Genomic DNA, 20,596 nt, shown 5'->3' with positions numbered 1-20,596 from the left:
TGAAAGAACCTACAGATTGCTCTAATCTACGAATCCTGCAAAAGCTTTGATTTATGAAGGTTTACAGTAGGCCTAATGCAAGCTTGAAGAGGAGCACCTCATCTCTTTTGTTTGGGAATTTGCAGCCTGCAGGACTCAATACGGAGTGGGAACGAACTGCATATGCTGGTTCACAGCGTAGATAGGTGATGTTTTGGGTTGAGATCCTTCTTCAGACTGTGAAGGATCTCTTCCCGAAACGTCACCTATTCCTTTTCTCCAGAGATGCTGCCTGACCCGCTGAGTTACTCCAGCATTTTGTGTCCATCTTCAGACTCAATATTGAATTCTGAAACTTTAGCAAACTGGCTTTCTTTTTTTTTCTGCTTGTATTTGGAATGGCCATTATGGCTGCCATACTCCTCTCAACCCCCCCCCCCCCCCTAAACATACACTTATCTCTCATTTGTAGTCTGATCTGACTATGCAACATTACACAAACATTACAACATGAGCAATGCATGAGACAGACAAAGGAGCTAAATTGCCCTTTAGCGGTTACATTATCCTATCAGAGAAATTGCCTTACCCATTCTCCTTTTCTTCCTACACTACACTCTGTTTTTGAAGGATTCCAGACATAAAACGGTACCCATTTCTCTTTCCACAGATGTCACCTGATCTGCCGAATCATTCCAGTGCTTTATTTTTATTTCAAATTCCAGCATCTACAACTTTTTGCATTTCTGATTGGAGGTTTCTTAAATGGGACATTCAAGTGGTTCTCAGCTGATCAATGCTTTTTGGTACACACAATGTGTGATTTGGCCTACTTAGTTAGATTCAACACTGCTGAGGCCATGCAGCCTCTCCTTCTCAACAGCCTGACATTTGCTCACACATTTTAATATGGAAACATCTGAAGTCAGGTGCTGGCACACACTCTAAAGCACATGAGAATCCAACTTTCTGATGCGGAAAATATTGTTCATACCTATTTGCCTCGGACTCATTGGTTTGACTTTGGCAGAAGTCACTTCACCAGGTCAAAACAGCTGATGTGAAAGGGCACGAGTAAAGTGACTATTAGCCATTATACAAGGAAATCCGTAAGATCCAGGCCAAGTGTTCCTTAACGGGACAGATATTATCTTGATAGCCACAGATTTTCTCATGCAAGAGACTTACTAAGAGGAGTAAGAGGACACATGGTCATCTCGTTTTGTTTGAATTAATATGGAAACCATGCAAAAGATCAAAGAAAACGTGACTGTGCTTTGACATTCTCAACTCTTGCTAGCGACATAAACAAAACTCTGATGGTGATGTTCAGCTTCCGTCATGTAAAGGTGCCAGATTTCATAAAGTAATTCAATTGAACAAAAGAAAAACGAGAAAATACTATAAAGCAACCGGACGGACACCATCCAAGATGGGTATTAACATTATAAAAATGGCATGGTATTGAAAGTAACAAAAAAAAAAGTAACTGGAACATTATTCAATCAATACAGGTATATAATCAAGGCAATATTTAATGATGGCCCTTTCAGAAATTCACCCACAGAACAATATCCACAAAAGCAATCCGTTGTTGATGTGATTTGTACAATTACTATGACTAATTTGGAGAAGCAGCTTCCGGGGAAGGCACTGAGCACCTCGAGTCTTTATGACAGGAGCAAGTGGAGGCTAAGAGCAAACAGCAGAAGGAGTGCACAACCCCCCTGAACACACCCCCAACCCCCTCGCCCTGCCAAACGCTACCTGAGCCAACCCCCATCCCCCCCCCCCCTCCCTTCCCCTACCGTGGCGGAGTCTGCATTGGTCTCTTGAGCCACCTCAGAAGCAGAGTTTAAGCAGGTCATCGCCGACACAGAAGAGACTGTTCAGTAAGACAGTCCCACTCTTAATGCACTCTCAAGATTTGCATCTTCAGTAAAAATGATTCTATATACAAATGTACACAAACTATCGAGAACCTCTCCGTCTCCCAGTAATAATCATCAACGAAAAGCAGGTTACCTGAGGCACTGCAGAGGTTTCATTTTCCAGATCCCACTCCTAAATATACAATTTGGGATACAAAACAAAACTTAAAAAAAATAATTGGTGGGTATTCATTCCACCTGAAAATGTGCACTATGGTAGAAATTGATAAAAACTAATTGCATTAAGCAGCACAAACTGGCTGGCGATTGCTCTGAGAGACTTCATCTTTTGATGTTGTTTGCCCAGTGGATAACCTATGACAGGAAAACTCTTGCAAACTTGTTATGTGTGATCACTGTAAGAGCACCTCCTCAATCTAGGCGGCATCGTCTTTCAAGATATGAACATGAATCTTCAGTTGGACGAACCAGCACCACTTAATGAATATCTGCAAATAGAAATGTCAAAAATTACATTTTACCTTTATGTATCAGTAACATACTAGATATATAGGCACATAATGCCTATATACGTCACACATTCCTTCTCTCCAAAGATGCTGCCTGTTCCGCTGAGTTACTCCAACATTTTGTGTCTCCCTTTGATTTAAACCAGTACCTGCAGTTCTTTCCTACACATACTAGATATATATTTTGCTGTCAGTCAATAGCTGGCTTATGACCTTTTGTTCATTCTCTTAATGACTCTAGTATTGGATACCAACTGTTTTGTGTAACTTGAACAAACAAAATGGAGACGTACAAGTATATATAACTATAAAAAGCTCAGGATTAATAAAGGAAGAAAGTACTCCCACTAACTCCCTCAGGCTATCAAAATCAGTTCAGGAGATTACACAGTTATTTATGACATTTGCTTTCTATGAAATAAGATCTTGACTAAAGACATCAAAGGGCATCGGAAAACTTCATTATAGAGTCTACAACCGGCGTAAATAGGCACTGCCACTCCAGTTTCCCATAGCGTCTTGAAAAGTTTAATCCAATCACCTTCCTCATTTCCTAAATTCTAAGGGATACAATCCGATATGACCTCTCTGTCAACTTAATCTTTAAAGTCTAGACAACGTTCTCTGCTGCTTTTCCTCCAGAGCCACTGCACCCTCCCCAAGATTGTTGCCCAGACCCATTCACTGCTCCAAGTAGGGTCTACCAGACTTCATGCAGCTGTAACATAAATCCTACCCTTTTGCGTGTCAGTCCACTAGATACACATAGATTCACATTCCAGCATTCAATCAGCTCTCTGATCATTAATGCTGATAGCTGATGAAATGTGTGTAAACTTGTCTTAAGGAATTCAATGTCAGAAAGTAGGAAACGGCATATCTTAACTTTAAATATTTCTAATGACACAAGAAAACAATGGAAATTTTGGCGATTCAGGCTCACTTAACACGATTCGAATGGCTGAACTGAAGTTTGTAAAAAACAAATTTGTTTAAATACTTAACTATCATCTTAACAATAATAGAAAATACCTCTGAAGTCTTTGCACAAGCTGGCTCACGAGTGTATCAGAAATCCCCGGACAAGCTTCTTCTACCAAAAAAAAGGCCTCCCTCAGTTCATCTACTGCTTCGGTATATCCTCGACCTGCTTGGTTCTTCTCCTTGAGCTGAAATGATGTCCATCAATCAATTAACACGCTACGAACACCCAACGCAAGGCTCACGTCCGCCAACCACCCAACGCAGAGGGATAGTGTTTCAATCAATTAAACGGAACATGCATCAATCAATTCATATGCTTACAACATACATGAATCAATATATCAGAATGCAATTCCATCAATCAATACAGTTCAGGTGTGTGAAAATAAATAGGAATATTCAGTCAATACATTCCCTTAATTAAACTCATATAAGTGATGTTTCCTTACCTCAGTAAATAATGGAGAAATAATTGTAGGTAAACATCGAGATTGTGATTGCTTTGGAGCATCTTGTACCTAACAAAATAAGTTAATGTTTAGCAGTTAAACACCAGACTTGTAAACTGTAACTGTGCTTCAGAGGAACTCAATAGTGGGTAGAGAGGAACTAATTTTTGTTTGTATATTAATAAAGGCTGTTGGCATGTGTAGACCCAGACTCCCTTTAAAATCAACCACGCTAGCTGACTTACTATGTGACAGTGAATTCCAGACCAGCCACTCGCTGATTAAAGTGTTTCTACATATTTATTTGTTTATATGACCACCTGTCAAATCTACCCTGCTTCAGGGAGAGCAACACCCACCCTACAATGCTCAGGCTACATTCCTGACACCATATAAATCTCCCAGGGTCCCTTTGGCAATCACGTTTAGTTTGCATGCTATACATACATTGACAGGTTTAATTCAGCTAAACCCCTGAAATTCACCGTACCCACCTGCCTGCACTGTAACAGCAATAAGAAAATATTTTTGTAAAATAATTGTTGGTCAATCTTAAGGCCAAGATTGATTGTACCTGATCGCTCTCGTTGAGCTTGTCTAGCTGAGCAGCTCCATTCTGCAGCTTGGATGGGTCCTTCTCTCTGATTGTGAAGATCCAGTCACTTGTATCTTCCCCTCCAGATGCTTGTCCATCAGCCTCCCTAATGTTTAAAGAAAGCCATTACTGATTCACTCATTCGACAAAATGCCCTCATGGCAAAACCATCCGCCTGAACCAACAGAAGGCAATTTCAGTAAGTAAGAAAGCTGCTGCCATATATATTTGCATTTATACAGCACTTTTTACATGATATCTGCCATTTCATAGAAGTGTAATCAAACAAAAGCTTGGTGAATAAATAGGCAGATACTCTGATCGGGTGAGATGAAGTAAAGAGGGTGGAAACTTCAGAGCAATTATACCAGCATATCAAAATGAGATCCCTACTCTAGACACCAAAGTGTATCAGTACATAAATGAAAATTAAAAAAATAAATGTGGATGTTATAAATCTGACCCAAAGGAAGAAAATGATGGAAAACTCAGCATCTCAGGCAGCATCTGCACAGAGGGAAATAGTCAACTTCCGGGTCTGCCACTAGAATCAGCATAGATCTATTGGCCTACTTCTGAACTGTCTTTCCAATGAAAGCTGTGTAATATTACATTCATCATATAACTGAGCATGTTTTATTTGAAGCACCATTGCAGTATGTGATTGTGTCACAGCAACACTTACGAATCAGATTCCCCCGAGCTGGAGTCTTCGTGGTTTTGCTCTGCCTTCCACCTCTTGTACCGGTCAATCAGTTCCGTCAAGTAAGAAGTCTTTCTGGAATTTCGGATTATAAACTTGTGCTTCAGTAATTCTTTTGCTGTAGGTCTCTTAAGAAAGTAAACAAAATATTGGTTACTCCAAGAGTCATTCACCTCAGAAACAAGCCATTCTGCTACTCCCATTTATCTGTGTTTACCACACTGAACCTTGTCAAAGACCTTGCTAAAATCCATATAATGTCCAAGACCCTGACCTCGTCAATCCTCTTGGTGACCTTAAAAAAACCATCAAATTTGAGAGACAATTGACCATTCTGACTGTCCCTAATCAATCTTTGCCTATCCATATGTTGGTAGATCCTGTCCCTCAGAATCCCCTCCAGTAACTTCCCCACCACTGATGTAAGGCATACCAGCATGTAGTTCACTGGTATGTCCTTGCCGTCCTTCTTAAATAAAGGTACAAAATCAAGTACCCTCCAATGTTCTGGTACCTCCTCGTCTACATATGATTCAAATATTTCTGCTAGGGCCTCAGCAATTTCTTCCCTAGTTTTTCGCAATGTCCGAATATACATTTGGTCAGGCCCTGGGGATTTATCCACCTTGATATTCTTTAGACTGTTAGCATCTCCTCTTTTGTCATTCGGATATAGTCCAACACATCATCATGTGTTATTCATGTGTCATCATTACCCATTCCCCGAAATGCCTTTCCTTCATGAATTTGTTCTCAGTAAATGCAGGTGAGAAGTATTCATTTAACACTTAATCAATGAACTGTGACTGAACACATAGACGACCATGTTGTTCCTTAAGGTAGCATATTCTCTCCCTTGTTACCCTATTGCTCCTAATCTACCTGTAAAATCCCTGAGGATTTACCTTGATCTTTAAATGAGCCATTGCATTTCCTCTTTTTACCCTCCTGATTTTTTAATAACATTTCTTATATTCCTCAAGGGACTCACTTGATCCCAGCTGCCTATACGTGATAAAGATGCCTCCTTTTTTTCTGATTCACGCCTCAGTATACTTTTGAAACACAAAAACAAAATCTATCATTTCTCAACATCAGCTCTCTGGCAGGGTGACCGTGGTAAATGTTGACACACTTGTTACTTTGCTTAATCATGGCTGTGCTTGCTGCTCTGCATCAGCTCCTGATTCAGCAGTGCCTCAGGTTTTGAATTCTTACCCCCATTTTCAGATCTTTCCGTGGGTGTGCCTCCCATTCTCTCCCTCTGACAACCCCTCCACCCCGGGTCCAAACCTCTCCTGCGGGCCCGGCAACCCCCGGTGGGTCCAAACCTCTCCTGCAGGACTGCCAACCCTCCGTCCATACCTCTTCTTTGTGCCCCGCAGTCAATCCCCAACTGACGATCCGTGGACCCGTTGCCGGCCGGGGGCAGGCGAGGGGGGAAGAGGAAAAGGAACCACTCACACCGGCCCTGGGCGGCCATCGCGAGCCGTGGCCCCATTGAGTGCAAACCTCTCCTGCAGCAGCAGCTTAACGGCGATGGCCATCTTCTTTGACCCTCTGCCGCCGCGCTGCACCATGGGAGGAAGGTCAGGTGCGGGGCATGCCGGGACGGGCGCCGGTCCTCCCGGTGGGGGTGGAGGGGAGGGAGGTGGGAGAGCGCATTTATTAAAGTTTATTAAGTTAATTGCTTTTAAAATGTAAGAAAGCTTGATCAATCGAGACTGCAGGTGAATGGTGAGTAGGATGGGCCTAAAATTGTTGCGCTATCATGTACCGTTTTGGCTGTATTTCGGATATAAACAATCAAACAAACGAACAAGATGAGAGTTTTAGAAATATATATATAGATGATCATGCCTTGGGATATTTTACTGTATTAGAGTGCTATGTAAATACAATCTAAATACAGGTTATTCTAATTATTCTATCACGGTACATAATAATGCTCAGAGCTTTCTGAAGCATTGACAACATTTCAAAACACAAAGTATTTTGTAGTTATGAAATCTTCCACTTAAATGCAAACCATTCATTATTTCATTTTCTGACGTGGTTTACATTGACTTGATGTTCCCATTCAAATTTAAGTTGGCATTCAGGCACAGAACTGTATTTAACCTGTAGCAAAGTGACTTGAAGCCTGCCCATATGAAAACCTTCATTAAATCCTGAATTTTGATGACGCAAGAAACTGCAAACGCTGGAATCTTAAGCAAAAGCAACATGCTGGAAGAACTCAGCAGGTCAGACAGCATCCGCGGAGGGAATGGAAAGATAACAGGCCCTTCTTCAGACTGTTGGGGTAGGGGGAGAAATCTGGAAAAGAGAGGTGGGATGCAGCAACACATGGCAAGTGATAGGTGGATACAGGTGAAAGGGGGATAAGTAGATAGGTGGTGATATTGAGAAAGGCTAGAGAGGAAAAGGAGATAAAAATATGTCATTAATTACCATAAAAACCCTGTGGCACCTTCAAGTTCCAAATGCTTTATAGTTATCAAAACCTTTTTGAAATGCAGTCAGTGCTGATATGTAGGAAACGGAGCAGCAAATCCACAAATAGCAAGCTCCCAAACAAATGTTTGCAGGCAGCCCAACAAATAGTTAAGAAAGCAAAAAGGAATATTGACCTTTATTGCAAAAGGTGTGCAGTTTAAGAACAGGGAGACAGAAGAGATTGCAGGTGCTGGAATCTAGAGCAACGAACAATCTGGTGGAGGAATTCAACAGGTCAAGCAGCTTCGGGGGGGAGGGGCTATAGAACTGTGAACATTTCAGGTCAAAATCCTATACCTGGACTTAAGAATAGGAAGGGTGTACAGGATGTTGGCGAGGCCACAGTTTAGGCGCCCATACCTAAAAAAAAGGATAAAATAACGTTGGAGAGAGTCCAAATGTGATCCCACGGGTTATGTTCTCGGATGAGAGTGTTATTCTATCAAGAGAGGCTGGACAATTTGAGTCTGTATTTCTCCAGCTCTGTACCCTCACAATGGCAAAACCTTTAACACTGCAGCACTCCCTTAGTACAGCAGTGGAGAGCTAGTCTAGATTCTTGATAGTGGAATATCTGACACCGAGATAAGTGTATCATCCAGTGAAAACCTTTAGTATGATGCCAATGGAATCATGGAAACGAACTACAGGCAAATAGAAATAACTCGTTTTGAAAAACAGCAGTCAAAGTTCTCAAACTCACCCTTCCCTTTCCTTGGAAAAAAACCCAATAAATTTATCTTAGAATTTACTTACAAAACTCGGTTCTTTATTCAAGCATGCTTCCACAAATTCTTTTAAGGGTTTGCTGTAATTTCCCTCCAACGTTGGTGCATTGTTCTTCGGAATAAGGAATAAAACTTTCATTGGATGCAACTCCGAATGTGGAGGTTCTCCTTTTGTAAGTTCTATTGCTGTTATTCCCAAGGACCAGATGTCAGCCTATACAAGCAGAACAAGAAAGGCAAATTATATTATCACTGTCATACGAGTTTTGTTTTTAAATGCTCATAAGTGCATGTTGTGAAAGGCATTATTACTGTTTCAAGCTGCCAAGTTATCCATTCTGCATGTTCCTCTCTACTAATGTCCGAAATACAAGTTCTTGCCTATTGTAGTCAGATTACTTGCTGGCGTATCTGGTTGAGATGCTACTCAGTGGTGCCCACCAGAATGTCTGGGAGTGTTCAACAGTTCCAACTATTTTATAAACGGCAAAACCCATCAAGGGGGGATTGAAGTTAACGAAGGACACTTTCCATTTCCTTATGAACAGATCTTTCAATTCAACACAGATTCCAACTCAAGAATGGGATCTGTTCTCAGAACCTACACTGAGGGGTCCATTGACCATGAATTATGGGATTATTTTCACCCATCTGTGAAGTAAAACCAGTGGAGGATTGATGCATGAACCACAGCATAGAAACAAACGTTCTGTTTAGTTTGGTTTACTTTAATTTAGTTCATTTAGTGCTACAGCATGGAAACAAACCCTTCAGCCTACCGAGTGTGCACATTAACATTACCCTAGGGACTAGGGACAATTTAAATTTATACTAAGCCAAATAACCTACAAACCAGTATGTCTTTGGGGTGTGGGAGGAAACCAAAGATCTCGGAGAAAATCCATGCGGTCACGGGGGAAACGTACAAACTCTGTATAGACAGCAGCCGTAGTCAGGATCAAACCCGGGTCTCCAATGCTGTAAGGCAGCAACTCTACCGCTGCGTCACCATGCCTCCCGGTGTCCCCTTGCTGCAGAATACACCTCTATTAATTTCACTGATCATCACAGAGGATGTTTGGCCCAATCTATCTGTACAAGGATTTATCCAATTCACTTTTGTAAGTTACTACCTGACCATTGTTTCTGCAGTGCATTCCAAACCGTACACAGATTAGATGAGTTCAGCTAGGCATCGTGTTCAGCACAAACATTGTGGGCCGAAGTATTCTGCAGCACTGTTCTATGTACTGTACCAATCTACTATGTAGATAAAATAAAAAATACTCCTGTCTTTGCGGCTTCTATCAATTATCAGATCAGTTCCTCTGGTTATCAACCTTCCTGCCACTGAAAACAGTTTTCCCATATTTAACAAGTCACCTGATGGAGGAACTCAGTGGTTCGAACAGCATCTGTGAGTGGAAAGGAATGGTTGATGTTTTGAGTCAAAACTGCATCAGGGTTTGAAGCCGTCTCATGTTTCACCGTATTTAATCCAGGTAAAATCTTGTTTTTGAGCACAATTTTAACAAACTGAGAACAAACCTAGCTTCTCCATCCATTCAAGAGAAATGAAATCCCATATCTCTCTTGTGATTTCAATAACAGGAATAAAGGTCATAATTGATGTGGCTTCATAGGAATTTGGTTAGGCCACGCTTGGAGTAGTGTGTGCAGTTCTAGTTGGCTTATTACAGGAAGGATGTGGCGGCTTTAGCAAAGGTGCACAGTTTTACCAGAATGATGCCTGGATGAGGTAGTATTAGCTAGAGGGAGAGGCTGGACAGACTTGGATTTTGGGGGGGGGGGAATGCCGGAGGTTGCGGGAAGACCTGATAGAAGTATATAAAATTCTGAGAGGGATAGATAGGGTAGGCAGTCAGAACCCTTTTCCCAGGATGGAAAAATCAATACTCGAGGATATAGCTTTAAGGTGAGAGGGGCAAAGTTTAAAGGGGAAGTGCGGGGCAAGTTTTTTTTACACAGAGGGTAGTGAGTGCCTTGAACACACTGCCAGGGGATATAGTTGATGCTGATAGTGGTATTGAAGAGACTTTTGAATAAGCATATGGATATGTAGGGAATTGAGGGACATGGATACATGCAGAGAGGTAAGAGTTGTTCTTGACATTATGTTCGGCACAGACATTGTGGGTCGAAGGGCCTGTTCTTGTGCTGCACTGTTCTATGTTCTATCATTCTACAAGTCTGATGTCCAGAATTAACACAATACTCTAGCTGAGGTCTAAACCCGTGTTTTATAAAAGCTTATTGCATACTATTGAATATCCTACCCAGCCTTTCCTTAAGTGCATATCTGCCACTGTCTGAGCAGTTCTGTGCTTGCATTCACTCAACCACTATAGTTTGACCAAGATTCTTGCTTACAGAGAAGGCAGAGCATTAGTATGATGCAAACACCAAGCCACTTAAGGGGATGGGGTCAAAAAAAGAGGAAGTTTTTAACATTTGAAAGGTTTAACAAAGATACAGAGGTTTAAGAGGAACTTCGTCAACTGAAGGAATTAACACTGGTGATACAATCGTACAGCGATGGGACCTACAGATAACCCCTTAAGTCAATAAGAACATGTGTGTCAGGCAGTTGTTCATTGACTCCAGCTCAGCATTCAATACCGTCATCCCCTCTAACTTTAATCAGCAAACTCAGAGAATCGGGTCTCTGCTCGTCCCAATTCAATTGGATCCTCGACTTCCTCATCATCAAACCACAATAATTACGAATTGGTAACACTTCCTCTTTGATAACCATCAACCCAGGAACACCTCAAGTCTGTATATGCAGTCCTCTGCTCTATTCTATCTATAACCATGACTGTGTAACCAGATACAGCTCCAATGTTATCGTTAAATTTGCAGGCAATACTGATTACAGTATTTGCAGGTAACTGATTACAGGAGGGAGATTGATAATCTGATTAAATAGTGCCAGAACAACAATCTTACATCTCTCTACATTAGCAAGGCCAAGGAACTGATTGTTGATTTTAAGAAAGGAAAGCTGAGGATCTACGAATCCGTCTTCACCAACAGGACGATCGATGGAGGACAGAATCGGCAGCTTCAAGTTTCTGGACATGCATATCTCTGAATATCTGTCTTGAGCTCAGCACATTGATATAATCACAAAGAAAGCTCATCAATGTCTCTACCTCTTTAGAAGACTGAGATCTGGTTTGTCGCCAAATACTCTATTGAACTTCTACAGGTGTTCAGTAAAGAGAATACTGACCTGTCGCATCATAGTCTGCTTTGGTAACTCAACACCGCGGAACGAAGACTGCAGAAAGTGATAGACATTGACCAGACCATCACGGGTTATGACCTCCGCAATAGTCAAAAGGTATCTACAAGAGGCGCCACCACAAAAAGGCAGCAGATATCACTCAAGAGCCACACCACTCTGGACACACTCTCATCTAACTACTACTAAAAAGGAAGGTGGTACAGGAGCCTGAAAACCATGACCTCCAGGTTCAGCTTCTTCCAGGCAACCATCAGGCTCTTGAACACTGCACAACACTAACCACAACCCTGCCTCAGCAACTATAATCTACTGTGGACTTTGTTTTGATTGCACTTTGTACTTTGGTTTTGAACTTTTATGGTCTGGTCACCTTGTATTACTGATTTTTAATTTATATTATTGATTATTGAATATTAACTTGTGTGTTATTGCAATAATAGGCCTGTACAGCTGCAGCAAATAAGCATTTCATTGTTCCATTGTGGGTGCAGATGTCAATTAAACAATCTTGACTCTCTTAAGTCCCTGCCAACCATCAACCATTTGTTTACATTCATCCCGCATTCATCCCAGTTTTTTTTCATTTCCCCCACATTCCCAACAAACTCCCTCCAGATTTCACGGCAAGGGATAGCCCAGGGTGGCCAATTAAATATACCAATCGGATGTCTTTAGCATTTGGGAGGAAACCAGACCTTGCCACGGAGATCCACGTGGTCATAATAAGAGCATGCAATCGCCACCCAGACAACATCCAAAGTCGGCATTGAACCTGGGACTTTTGCAGCGAAGTAGCAGTTTTGCTCGCTGTGGTGAAACCAGGAATATGCAAGAGGACAACATTTGAGGAACAGAGAAAATATAAAGTAGGATGCGATGAGGTTCCACAAACAGCCACAATGGCACTTGAACACACGAGTCGACACAAAAGGGAACAGGATGAGTCAGGGCTTGAAAGGCAGAGTCTTGGATAGTGCATGTTCGCAAAGGGTGGTAACCAAAAGGCAAAATAATGATACTGATACTAAGATAGGCTGAGGCACAGGAGAGGTTTTATCAAATATTGCTGGAGAGTAACCCAGAGATCTGGGAACATGCATTCAAATTCCCACCACAATAACTGTTGGAGAATTTATATTGTTAATGAAATAAATGCAGAATAAAAAGATGCCAGTAATGGGGCACATGAAACGACAGGATTGCTTGAACACTCATCTGGTATAAAATATCAAAATGTATTTTAGAAAAGGAATTCTCCCATCCTCGCCTCCTCCTTAAATGGAGTCTGAAGTGACCCAGGGGGTAAGATCTAATAGGAATTTTGAGGGGTGACCTTTTCACACAAAGGGCGGTGGGTGTATGAAATGAGCTGCCACAGGAGGTAGTTGAGGTAGGGACTATTGCAACGTTTAAGAATCAATTAGAAAGGTACATGGATAGGACAGGTTTAGAGGGATATTGCTCAAATGCAGGCAGGTGGGACTAGTGTAGATGGGAAATGTTGATCGGTGTGGGCAAGCTAGGCCAAAGGGCCTGTTTCCACGTTGTATGACTCTATGACTCTAAGCCACTAGCTCAAGGACATTTGGGACCAAGTAATAAATGTTAACATTGCGAGCAAAGCCCAACAACACGGGGTGATGACATCCAGAAGTAATACATCCAGAAGTTCATACCTTGGAATCGTATGCTGACTGTTTGATAACTTCAGGTGCCATCCAGAACGGCGTACCCACAAAAGTATTTCGCTTTATCTGTGTATCGGTCAGCTGACCAGCAACTCCAAAATCTGCCAGCTTAACTTCACCTTGCTCAGACAACAAGACATTGGCCGCTGGAAAAAATTGAAAGCACAATCAACAAGAGATTCCTGCACACTCATCAGATTGAACATTATCTCTGCATTTTCTTACCTTTGATATCCCTGTGGATTTTCTTTTCCGAGTGCAAATATTCAAGACCTTTTAATATTTCCCTTAGTATTGTTGCAATCTGATATTCATCCAGTGTTCCAGGTTCTAACTGCAGAGAAAAATATACAATAACACTGCATTATAGGAAAATTTTACTGGAATGTTTCATAGGAGTACGTCGTCATTCTGTCCCTCAGGTTAGATCACGATCTTCATTTTAACACACCTTGATTCTATAAATCCTTTCACTGACTTGCCCAACGAAAATCTGATCGCCTTAAATTGGAAGACTGCAATTAACCCCTAAACATCATGGCTTTTTGTGGAAAGAGATCCAGCTTTTCACTACTAAATTTGTGAGATAACATGTTTGGTGATATTGCTCCTAAATAGCCTGGCTCTAGCTTTAAGGTTATGACTCCTTTTCAACTCTCCCTTCTGGAGGAAATAGTTCTTCCCTCCAACCCCATCAAATCCTTCATTAGCTCCAACGATTACCCCTTAATGCTTTACACCAGGGAATACAAGACAGTCAAAATGCTGCCACATCTCTTTCACATCTTGTATTATTATTCTGGTGAACTTGCACTGCACCTCCTCCAAAGCCAATGCATCTTACCTGAAGTAAGGTAAGTGGGCAGAGAGCCTATCTAAATGAATGTTGTTTGTACCTTGTTTCTCTACCTTCAACATATTTTTCTATTCCTCAGTCATTTACTTATAATTTCCCATTCAAATCTATTAATTCCATCTATATTTTAAAAACTTTCCATTACGTACATGTTTCCAATGCAAATATTATATTGCATTTCTTTACGACTTAGAATATTACCCTATTAGGGCAATCCATTAATCCCAGATTATTTCCCAGAAATTTATTCTCTTTCATGTGCTCACTAATTCTCCCGAATGTTCCACCATCATATAACACTCAGTTTAAAATAGACGATTAATCAGCACGCCTTGGGCTGCAAAAGAAAACTGGAGCACCCGGGTGAAATTCTTGTGGTCACAGGAACTAGTGCAAACTTGACACTAACAGCACCAGAGGCAAGGTTTAAACCCAGGTGAATGGAGCCGTAAGGCAGCAGCACAAATGAGTCAAGGCGATAACAAGCAACCTCCTGCCCTCATGGAGGAAAATGTACTTCCAATTACAATAAGGATGAAACAAATGTAAATTGCTCCAACTTTGATTTTGTCAATATACTTCTAAAAATCCGAATACTTCACTGACTTACAATCTTCATTGCATTGTACTGCAGAAAAATGGTTTAAAAGTAACAAAAAAATAGCAATCTATAACATACCCTGTAGTTTCATTACTCCAAATCTGGCCGAACATGTCCCAGATTTCCATATATTTAATTACAATTTTTTTCCATGTACTTACCAAATCTAAGGCAGAGCCACCACCTAGATATTCCATTATAATCCACAATTTTGTATCCTGTGCATGAAAGAAACAATTATCAAAAAAATATATTGTGAATCACGTTAACAAGGAACATGAAGCACTGGACTCTTACACATCTCTGATTTCCATCATTCCACCACTGACAGCCATGCCATAGAGTTATACAGGATGGAAACAGGCCCCTCGGCTCAATTTGCCCATGCCACCCAACATGCCTCATCTGAACTAGTCCCACCTGCCTGGTTTTGCCCCATATCCCTCTAAACAAACCCTATCTATATACCTGTATATATATTTATTAAACGTTGCAAAAGTACCTGCCTCAACTACCTCTTCCGGCAGCTTGTTTCATATAGCCACCACCCTTTGTGTAAAAAAGGTTACCCCTCAGATTTCCATAAAATCTTTTTTCCCTCACCTTAAACCTATGTCCTCTGGTTCTCAGTTCCCGTACTCTGGGCAAATGATTGCGTTTATCCGATCTATTCCTCTCACGATTTTGTACGCCTCTATAAGATCACCCTGCATCCTCCTGCGCTCCAAGGAATAAAGCCCTAACCTGCTCAATCTCTCCCTGTAGCTCAGTCCCTCGAGTCCTGGCAACATCCTGCTAAAGCCTCAGAGCCCTTTTCAAGCTTGACAAAATCTTCCCTATAACATGGTGAGAAAAAACGGAACACAATACTCTAAATAGAGTCATAGAGTGATACAGTGTGGAAACAGGCCCTTCGGCCCAACTCGCCCACACCGCCAACAATGTCCCAGCTACACTAGCACTTGCCTGCGCTTGGTCCATATCCCTCCAAACCTGTCCTATACATGTACCTGTCTAACTGTTTCTTAAACAATGGGATAGTCCCAGCCTCAACTACCTCCTCTGGCAGCTTGTTCCATCCTTTGTGTGAAAAAGTTACCCCTCGGATTCCTATTAAATCTTTTCCCCTTCATCTTGAACCTATGTCCTCTGGTCCTCGATTCCCCTACTCAGGGCAAAAGAGTCTGTGCATCTACCCAATCTATTCCTCTCATGATTTTTTTATACCTCTATGAGATCTCCCCTCATCCTCCTGCGCTCCATGGAATAGAGACCCAGCCTACTCAACCTCTCCCTATAGCTCACACCCTCTAGTCCTGGCAACATCCTCGTAAAATGTGGCCTCACCAATGTCTTATGTAATTGTAACACGACCTCCCAACTTCTCTACTTCTATAAGGCTCTCCACATCTTGAATGATCTCTTCTCTACGAGTCTCTGTTGGCTACCTGCCCGAATAATTCACTCATGATACACTAACATCGCACTCCCACTGATGGGGTTTCTCCCAATTCTCCACTGGATTTGATCCTTCGTTTGATCCTTCGTTTGCATACTGCTACTGCATGGAAACAAACCCTTCGGCCTACAAAGTCTGCACCCACCATCAAACACACAATTTATATTAATTCTATACTACTCTCATTTTAATTTTAATTATTTTAATTTTCATTCCCACATTCTCATCAACACCCCAGATTCTACCACTCACCTGCACACCGAGGGCTATTTATAGTATTCAATTAACCAGAGCACTCGGTAGGAACGTACGCAGTCACAGGAGAATGTGCAAGCTCCACACAGACAGCAGAGGTCAAGATTAAATCTGAGGCACTGCTGTGCGGCAGCATTTACTGGCTGCACCACTTTGAGACCCATGCTCTAGATTTCCTTGCGTGTAACTACTGCATACCCATTCAAGCTCATTCACAGTACAAAGCCCCACCCAAATCTCCGCCTATCAATGTAAGTTTGCGATGCTGGCATTGGTTTGCAGGAAATAGCTTATTAAATATCTGACATAAAATTCATACTCGCGAAAATTGCAATGCTTTCTACCTCTAAAATCTCAATTCCTTGCCACTTTTCATTTCACACTGGAATTTCCATCCATTTGTTAATTGCTCTATCATGTGTAACTGATTTGAGTCAAATCAACAACAAATGTCCATCGGATGTCATTCAAACAGCAAGAAAGGCACTATCGTACTGCAAGTCAAACTGTTATTAACACAAATAAAAAGGTGACCAAAGAGATTTGTAAATTTGTTCATGGCCTTGCAATAGGCTAAATCATATTACAACAATTTAAATCACATTCCAGTAATTTAACCTGTAACAAAGGGTGGTGGGAATATGGAACGAGCTGCCAGAGGAGGGAGTTGAGGCAGGTACTATTGTTATGTTTAAGAAACGTTTGGACAGGTACATGGATAGGATAGTTTTAGATGGCTATGGGTCACGTGCGTACAGGTGGGACATGTTGGCCGGTGTGGACTTGCTGTGCTGCCTGGATTAGAGGGCATCAGCTATAAGGAGACATTGGACAAACTTGAATTGTTTTCTCTGGAGCATTGAAGGTTGTGGGGAGACCTGATAAAAGTATATCAAAAATGACTAGAGGGCACAGCTTTAAGGCCATAGGCAGAACAGTTTAAAATAGAGATATCAGGCAAGTATCTTTACACAGACAATAATGGGTGTCTCGATCGCGTGGTGGTGGTGGTAGAAGTAGATATGATAGTGGCATTTCAGAGATTTTTAGATAGGCACATGGATGTGCAGGGAATAGAGGGATATAGATCATGTGCAGACAGATGAGATTAACTTTGCATCATGCTGGGCAGAAGGCCCATTCCTGCTCTGTACTGTTCTGTGTGTTCTATGTTAAACCTGGATTACTGGGAGTAGCAGGGGATATGGAGTTGAAATTGCCATCAGGTTTGTCATGATTTTATAGAATGGCTAAAGCTCTTGCTCCTGATTCATATGTAAACAAAGGCAAGCAAAAGGCAGCACTGTAGTTCAGGAAGGTTCAGGAAGCTGAAATCAGGCAATGCTCAGTTCAGTTCAGTTTAATTTATTGTCATGTGCACAATAAAAAGCTTTTGTTCCTTGGAATGTACAGGAAACAGGAAAGAAAGAAGGAATTGGGAGAGATAAAAGGGGCATGAGATGTTCATTGCTGGAGGGATTTTGGAGAATCCAAAGGCATTTAATAAGTATACTAGAAGCAAGAAGGTAACTAGGGAAAACATAGGTCTGCCGAAGGAGAAAGGAGAAAAATTATGCATTGAACCAGAGAAAGTGAATGAGGTCCTAAATAAATGCTTCACATCAGTTTTCACCAAGGACTGATATGTTGACATTCTAGGGCATATCAGTATTGAGGAGGAGGTAGTGTCAGAGGTCTTGAAAAACATGAAGGTAATTAACCTTCAGGGCCTGATAGAATCTATCGTGGAATATTGTGGGAGGCAGAGGAGATTGCTGGAGTTTTGACAGTGAACTTTACACCCTTTTAAGCCACAGGCAAGGTGCCAGAAGTCAGGAAAATAGCCAATGTTATATTTTTGTTTAAGAAAGGCTACAGGGATAATCCAGAAAATTACAGGCCAGAAAGGCTTACATCAGTGGTAAGGAAATTATTGGAGAAGATTCTTAGGGACAGGATTTACTCACTTTAGGAAAAGCATAGCCTTACAACGATATTGAGCATTGGTTTGTTTGGGAAGGTTCTGTTTCACAAATCTGTTAGATTTTTGAGGCGGCAATGAAGATAGTTGATGAAAGTAGTAAAGTAGATGCTGTCTGCATTGACTTGAGTAAAACATTTGACAAGCTCCAGGATATTAAGTCACATAGGATCTCTGGCAAGTTGGTAACATGGTATAAAATTGGCTTGGTGGTAGGAGACAAGAGGGTAGTGGAGGAGGGACATTATTCTGACTCGAGATTTATGGCTAGTGGCATTCCGCATGGATTTATACTGACACCACCTCATCCTTAAATGATTTGGATGAAAATAGACACACAAGAGCAAAACACAAAGTGCTAAAGGAACTCAGCAGATTAGGCATCACCTGTGCAGGGAATGGACAGATGACGTTTTGGATTGGGACCCTTCTTCAAACTGATTATAGTAAGGCGGAAAAAACTGGAAGTGGAACAAAGTCTGGCAAGTGTTGGGTGAATATGGGTGAGGGGGAGAAGGGGGCGATTGGCTAGGTGGAGTAAGTGACAAAGGCAAGAGGTGAAAAGGAGTCAGAAGATGTCAGACAAGGAGAGAATTGTGAAATGTGAAGAAAGGATAAAGTGGAAAGGAACAAGGAGTGGAGATAAAAGGGAAACGAGGGACTCGGGGATAGGAGAAGGTGTGTGAATGAGGAGAAAGGAGCAGGGTCCAAAGATTGATAGAAAAACAACAGAGTAAGAAATGGTGTAAAACAAAGGATAATTGGATGGGGGGGTGAGTGGAATGAAGGAACTGTTTGAAAGAGAAATTAGAAAAACTAATAAAAATATGCCTCAGAACAATTGATCACTTGAGAGAAAAGATAGTTTCTCCCTCTGGCTAGTTTCAGGACATTATTCAGGTCCTTCCAAAGCAAATTATTGGAAACAAATGGCTGCAAAAGGATTAATTTGCATTAATGGCACAAACCCAGCAATTTCATGACAATGGGAGGTTCAGAAGCAGTCAGTGTGAGAGAGGTTGATGGTGAAACGCCAGGCAATTTGTGCTGATTTGTAACTCTCGGATTATCTCTCCAGTGCCAAACTGCCAGAGGACCTTTTCCCACCATAATAATTGTCTGCTTTGTGAGCCCATTGTTATCTTTCCAGGGGTTTCTGGTCTTTAGAAGCTTATTACTGAGGTATTCAAAAAGCTACCAAGCTACGTCTCAAAATTCCACAAGTCATGGTTAATAAACCTGGGCAGCACTTCTGCCGCAGTCCAGGCAATAGACAATAGACAATAGACAATAGGTGCAGGAGTAGGCCATTCAGCCCTTCGAGCCAGCACCGCCATTCAATGCGATCATGGCTGATCACTATCAATCAGTACCCCGTTCCTGCCTTCTCCCCATACCCCCTCACTCCGCTATCCTTAAGAGCTCTATCCAGCTCTCTCTTGAAAGCATCCAACGAACTGGCCTCCACTGCCTTCTGAGGCAGAGAATTCCACACCTTCACCACCCTCTGACTGAAAAAGTTCTTCCTCATCTCCGTTCTAAATGGCCTACCCCTTATTCTCAAACTGTGGCCCCTTGTTCTGGACTCCCCCAACATTGGGAACATGTTATCTGCCTCTAATGGCTGGGAGGAGTTGGCTGCGCCTAACGGCTGCGGCTCTCTGGCAGTCTGTTGTCTTTTTTTCTTTTTTTTTGTTTGTGTCGGTGTTGGGATGGTTTTTGTTTCTGTTTTTGGCTGTGTATGTGTGGTGGGGGTGTGTGGTGGGGGTGTGGGGTGGGGTGGGGGGGTGGGGCGGGGGGAAACCTTTATTTTATTAGGTCTCTTCCCCGGGGCGCGGCTCGGCTGCGGGCCTTAACATTGCCGGCGCAGCTCGGCTGCGGGACGTTTCAGTGCCCGGTGCGGCTCGGCTGCGGGCCTTAACATTGCCGGCGCAGCTCGGCTGCGGGACGTTTCAGTGCCCGGTGCGGCTCGGCTGCGGGCCTTAACATTGCCGGCGCAGCTCGGCCGCGGGACGTTTCAGTGCCCGGTGCGGCTCGGCCGCTGGACTTAACATCGCCCGGTGCGGCCGCGGGACGTTTCAGTGCCCGGTGCGGCTCGGCCGCGGGACGTTTCAGTGCCCGGTGCGGCTCGGCCGCTGGACTTAACA

General features: G+C 42.2%; 1 protein-coding gene across 1 annotated transcript in view; it reads right to left on the bottom strand.

Moving 5' to 3' along the window:
* Positions 1-1,783: 1,783 nt before the first annotated feature.
* LOC144595493 (serine/threonine-protein kinase 24) overlaps positions 1,784-20,596 on the bottom strand; it is a 45,328-nt gene continuing 26,515 nt past the window's right edge. The window contains exons 4-12 of the mRNA XM_078403020.1: positions 14,916-14,972; positions 13,523-13,631; positions 13,286-13,443; positions 8,367-8,552; positions 5,094-5,239; positions 4,388-4,514; positions 3,814-3,882; positions 3,413-3,549; positions 1,784-2,359 (exon numbers count right to left, since the gene is read on the bottom strand). Of these exons, the coding sequence (XP_078259146.1) occupies positions 2,326-2,359; positions 3,413-3,549; positions 3,814-3,882; positions 4,388-4,514; positions 5,094-5,239; positions 8,367-8,552; positions 13,286-13,443; positions 13,523-13,631; positions 14,916-14,972 (1,023 nt within the window). The 3' untranslated portion in view covers positions 1,784-2,325. The remainder of the gene's footprint in view (positions 2,360-3,412; positions 3,550-3,813; positions 3,883-4,387; positions 4,515-5,093; positions 5,240-8,366; positions 8,553-13,285; positions 13,444-13,522; positions 13,632-14,915; positions 14,973-20,596) is intronic.

This window comes from Rhinoraja longicauda, chromosome 7 (assembly GCF_053455715.1).
Source record: "Rhinoraja longicauda isolate Sanriku21f chromosome 7, sRhiLon1.1, whole genome shotgun sequence".
Taxonomy (NCBI): Eukaryota; Metazoa; Chordata; class Chondrichthyes; order Rajiformes; family Arhynchobatidae; genus Rhinoraja; species Rhinoraja longicauda.
This window is presented reverse-complemented; position numbering and strand designations above follow the sequence as displayed.